Source organism: Orycteropus afer, unplaced genomic scaffold, assembly GCF_000298275.1.
Source record: "Orycteropus afer afer isolate SDZICR_OR568_19922 unplaced genomic scaffold, OryAfe1.0 scaffold00193, whole genome shotgun sequence".
In the NCBI taxonomy this organism is placed as follows: domain Eukaryota; kingdom Metazoa; phylum Chordata; class Mammalia; order Tubulidentata; family Orycteropodidae; genus Orycteropus; species Orycteropus afer.
In genome coordinates, this window is record NW_006921780.1 from 5,950,965 (window position 1) to 5,956,813 (window position 5,849).

Sequence of the window (5,849 nt, forward strand, 5' to 3'; positions counted from 1 at the left end):
CTTTAGTTTTGTGTGTTTCACTGTACATAAATTATATTTCAATAAAATGCATTAAAAAAAGAGAGAGAGAATGCCTCAACCACTAAGGCTGGAATATGCCAGATATGGGACAACGTAGGTATTTTTACTTTGGTGCACCCCAAAACTTGACTCTTTTCTTCTTTAAGGTCTTTGCGTGGGAGTTGCAAATTGATCAGTCTAGGTTGATAAGTTAGAAAGAGTTAAGGCAAAGTGTTTCCCCTTGCCCTTCATTCCTCTGGCTATTTTAAGAGCTACTCGAAAAAAAGAAGGTGACATGTTCCTCTGTTGTTACATGAGTCCTGACATTCCAAGCACAAAAGTGATTGAAGTAAAATCAGAACTATCTATCTATCCATCTATCTATCTATCTATCTATCCTACATTGTTCCAGCCTCTGCAGTAAAGGAATTCCCAGAAACAAAGCCTTGAATTTACATGATTTATTTTCCTCTCCTCTGCCATCATAAAGTACAAAGTTATTGGTAGAATACATGCCATTTGCATTCTCATTACTGGATGAGATGTTCCCCATCCTTGGGATCCAAGCTTTGGGAAAAGAGTTCTCTGCCCATACAGTGAAGCTCTCATTTGTAGAATAGGAGCACTGTTGCCTCGGTTATCTCCCGGCTATTGCTGGAACCAGCATGAGTTCCATATCCATCCCAGTCAAAACTAGAGAAATCCCCACACTGAGAGGGACTGGACTCTGGGAAGTATCCTCCTCCACCAATGCAATGCTGAAAAATAAGGACAGGAAGAGGGTAATGAGAGATCTACTGGTGAGGTCAATGACATATTAATGGCCAAATCCAGTGTAACCTTTGGTTCTCGTTCAAGTTGGCATCAACATCTCCACTGATGATGTTGAGCTCTTCCTCTCATAAAACTCTCCCTTCCTTTATCTTTAGTGATATTGTTCTCTTCTGACATTCCTCCAACTTTTCTGAACATTCATTCTCCCTTGGTTGGACTCTACCTTCTTGAATCTCTTGAGAGACTTTCCTCTCAGAGACTTCATCCCCCTTTGGCTTCTGTTACTAATACTTCACTGATGCTAACAGTCCAAATGCTGAAGACCTTAATATCCAACTGCTACTTGGATCTCTACCCCAGGCACCTCAAACTCCAACAAAAAGGAACTAATTATGTCCTTCATTGACCCCAAATCTTTTTCTCATCCAGGCACACTGACTTGATAAATGATACTCAATCACTTACAGGAAAAATATGAAGTAATTCTAAACTTCTTATTCCCCATCTATTGTATTCAGCTGGTCATAAAGAGCTATGATTCCATCACTTAAAATCTTTACAATTCATCAATACCTGCCCATACCCATGGGCACTGACCTAGTTCAGGCCTTCATCTAAACTACTGCATTTTTTCAATACAGTTATCTTGCCCCTTGCCTCTCCCTGCTAAAATCCGTCCCCATGTGCTACCAGGGTGATCTTTGTAAAATGCAAAGAAGATCAGGTCAGTCTTCCATTTAAAATGCTTTACTGGCTGCATTCACCTACTGAATAAAGTCCAAAATCATTGGCATAATGGAAAAGTACTTCCAGGACCCAGTTCCCACTGGCATTTCCAACATCAGACCCTGACTCTACCCAACATTTATTCCTTGCTCCAAAATTACAAGGCAGCATGCTGCTACCTCAAGTCATCATGTACTCTCAAATGTGAATTCACTTTTCATTCTACCTAAATTGCACTGAGATCTCATACATTTCTATACATATTGCAAGACTCAGCTCAGAAGTTACCTTTCCTGTAGTCATTGCTCCTAACATCTCCAACAAAGTTAAGTGTTCACATTGCCCTCACTTATGTTTCCATTATACCTCAGACCCATAAGATTATAAGTGTGTGTTTGTGTGAATGTCTGTCCTACAAGATGCTGAACAAAGACCATGTCATGTTTGTGTTTCCTGCATCAGCACAGACTGGGTACTGAATGCACACTTTAAGCAATAAATAGATGCATATAGGGACACACGCACATGACACACTTTGAGTGATGGTGGGAAGCAGCCATAGGGGCCAGGTCATCACAGACAGGGGCTATGTGCAGAGACCTCCTCCCTCAATACCCACAGACTAATCATCCTTCCATCACCATGTCTGGGTCCTCCTTGACAGTGAAGCTGCCTCATCCTGACTGGGAAAGTGGCAACCTGATGGATGAGGAAGGAAGGAAAGATGGAGCATTCAGGGTCACCTAAAACAGCCAAAGACCCATGCCACAAACTTAATTTGAGGAAGAGCGAGTCCCAAATGAACATGCTTTCTCTTGACAACTTGAACTCTGGGCAGCTTAGGGGTTCCTCATTCTTCCCTTGGCCAAAAGGCTGGTCAAACAACAAAAGTCTAAATATCTCTGGTCAAGAGGGGTCATTAAAGCTGCTGCAGGTGAGAGCCAAGTTCTTCTGCCCTTGGGGTCATTCTTCATGGTGACCTCTAGTCAGTGAGTTCTTGTGGTGGGAAGGAAGGTGGTGATCTGAGTGAGGTGTCCAGAACTCTTCCAGTAAACCCCCTAAGTACAGTGTCAGTCTGAACAAGCCCAAGTTAGGGTTGGGGATGTCAAGTTTTACTCTGAAATGCTAAGCCTCAAGCAGGGAATGACAACACCTCATATTTCTTGTGCAGTCACAGCTCTGGAAGACTTCTATAGAATGCTTCTATGCACAAGCCTCACCCCAACTCCAGGCAACTGAATGTTTTATCCTAAGGGCCAAGTAGCCAGCAATGGTATTTTTGAAGCCCCAGCCCTGTGTCTCAATCCTCAAAGGCACAGGATCTTGGTACTTGGAAAACAGGACTCACAGCTCTTACCCTTGAGACCCAGCAAGAAACAAGAGAAGGTCACCCACGCACACACTCCCACCACAATCCACATTCAACACATATACTCACAAACACATGCTGACAAACTCAAACCTTACGCTTTTGCCCTTGAGTCTCCACAGAGATTCATGTGCTCTTTGTAACATCCTGTGACTCTGATCTCAAAACATTGACTGCTCCCTCATTATTAAATACCCTGAACTTTCAAATATTGCTGTGAACTCCTCTGAAAACAAGAGGCAGGAAATGACACAACATTCAAGGAAGATGCTGGAAATAGCTCCCTATAGGCCAGCCCAGGAGTCCCTATGCCAAAGCTCAGGCTACAGCCCAACACTGCAACCTGAACTAGTATAGCCCAGCATCTCTGTGCCAGTGACTGGTACAACAACAAAAAAAAAAAAAAAAGTTGTCATCTAGTCATTTCCAAATCATAGCAACCCCATGTGTGTCTATACAGAACTGGGCTGTATAGAGTTTTCAACGGCTGTGATCTTTTGGAAGTAGCTCACCAAGCCTTCCTTCCAAGGCTTCTCTATCCCTTGCTAAGAGGCTCTGGTGGCACAATGGTTAATCACTTGACTGCTAACTGAAAGATTGGTGGTTCAAACCCACCCAGCAGCCAATCTGCTTCTGTAAACATTATTGCCTAGAAACCCTATGAGGCAGTTCTACTACGTCACATGGGGTCACTATGACTTAAAATTGATTCCACAGCACTTAACAACAACAGCATCCCTTACTGCTTATTGAACTCTGTACATGTATTGAGATATAACACAAATGTCACCCTCCCTGAAGAATCAACTATGTGCCACTAACAGGATATCCTCCATTGTGTTTCCAGAGCCTTTTGTTTATATTTCTATTCAGTTCATGGCACATGAGATTGCAATTATGCATTTCCATCTCTGCTCCACTCAATCTGAGCTCCTTATGGGGAAAAACTATGCCTAATATCTAGCACATAGTAGGTACAATAATTTTAAGGAAAAGTCAGTGCATGTCAGCATAGATGGAAAGACGCATTAAGAGTGTAAGATGCATGCAGTGTAAGAGGACGCGGAGACCAGTGTAGGAAACAGTTGTCAAGGAAGAGAGAGGGCATAGACACACCCCAGTCCATTGCCTGTATCCCATCATTCTCTGAAGCATAATGTATAGGGGCCCTACATATATGCATTCCCTTCATCCTGGCTGGAAAATGGAAAAATGTTGTCCGGGGGAAGTGAGATGGGCCTGTGACTTTAGGGTCACCTTCCAGGAACCAAGACCCATTTCTTAGCCTATCAGTTTGGGGAGTAAATTCTCAGTAAATTACTTCATTCTTGATGGCTGTGACTCCTTCCTGCCCCTACTCACAAAAGTCCCTCAAAGACACTCTCTCTCATACAAGACTCGGGGGGGGGGGTGTACTTTTAGAGGTTAATATTAACTTTGGACAATATCTTCATGACCTCAATATAGGAAAATATTTCTTAAACAAAACACAACTAAACCTTAAATGAAATATTGATAAATTGGGCTTCATGAAAATAAATTATATACAGAAGTCACCATTAAGAGAGTAAAAAGGCAAACACAAAGACATACACACCCCAGATGCATGCTCACACACACACGCACGCACACACAGCCCTGATCTCCCTGAAGACTCACATGCTCCGTGTTGCATCCAGTGACTCTCATCCCAGCACACAGGGCGTTGGCTGCTCCCTCATTATTGAACACCCTGAACTGGACAAATCCTGCAACAAATTCTCCTGGAAAAGAAGAGGCAAAGGAAGGATTGGAGGGTTCAAAGGAGGAAGTAGAAACAGCTTCCTTTAGACTGCTCAGGAATTCCCTACTCAAAAAGCTGAGGCTACAGTCCTGCACAGCAGTCTGTGGAATGGAGCCCAGCTCATCTGTGGCCAGTGGCTTGTGGACATGGTTGGGAGGGACCCTTTCTTCACCTCCAGAGACTGCAGAGGACACAGGTTTGGCCTCACAGAGGGCCCTAGTCTGCATAATGGCTGAAAGGGAAATTAAACTCTAGAGAAAATCATCATGTTGAACTCGAAAGGTACAGTGGGAATAAACACTTAACAAATGATTACACATTTCTCATCCAATTACATCTGTTTGTTTTCCCTATAATCATCTGCTTTCATTGAAATATCAAATGCAAATAGGAATGGTTTTTATTTACCCATCAAACACTTATCTTCTGTGGTTTTATTATACTAAAAAATGTACTCTTTTTAAATATAATTATAGCTATGTTTCATAATAAATATAAATTTCTCTCATGACTTTACTAGTTGTCTTTTCCAGTGAACATTAGCCCGTACCTTTTCTTAGCTACTAAGAGAAGCCGTACAGGGTGGTTAGAAATACAGGTTCTGGGTTAAGTGATTTAGTTTAGATCCTGGCTCTGCTGTTGATACAACTTGTATCTCTCAGCAAATCCCCTAATCTCTGTGTTCAGCCTACCAATCTGTAAAATAGCAAAAATAGTCATTCCAACTTCATTGGTTTCTCATGATGATTGAATGACACAAAACCATGTCAAGTTCCTAGGAAAGAGGCTGGGCCATTTTAAGTGCTCAGTAAATGTTTCCAATTGTTACTGTTGCTATTTATAATCTTTTCCCCAAGACTACAGCAGAGGATTGATGGCTGGGCTCAGGAAGCAAACACTCACCCCGACCATATGGTGAGTAATAAGATGCTGTTTTCTGAGCATCACCAAAGTCATAGACAACAGGTATCGCCGGGCCGTTGTCACTCCAACACTTCCCTATTCCGTATTTCACTGGGTATTTCTGCAAAGATCCAAATTGGAGGATGTGTGAAGACAGCAGAGATGCTGCCATCATCAGATATGAGGTGAGGGTGTCTCACTTCAAGTTGTTGTTGTTGTTGTTTGCCGTCGAGTCGGCCCCGACTCGTAGCGACCCCTCCTTGGGTTTCCGAGGCAGTATCACTACGGAAGTAG

The 5,849-nt window shown here is 42.7% G+C and overlaps 1 protein-coding gene across 1 annotated transcript in view; it reads right to left on the reverse strand.

The window, feature by feature from the left end:
- Positions 1-605: 605 nt before the first annotated feature.
- The window catches only part of LOC103202871 (intelectin-2-like), a 9,493-nt gene continuing 4,249 nt past the window's right edge, over positions 606-5,849 (reverse strand). The window contains exons 5-7 of the mRNA XM_007947799.1: positions 5,556-5,676; positions 4,529-4,632; positions 606-758 (exon numbers count right to left, since the gene is read on the reverse strand). Of these exons, the coding sequence (XP_007945990.1) occupies positions 606-758; positions 4,529-4,632; positions 5,556-5,676 (378 nt within the window). The remainder of the gene's footprint in view (positions 759-4,528; positions 4,633-5,555; positions 5,677-5,849) is intronic.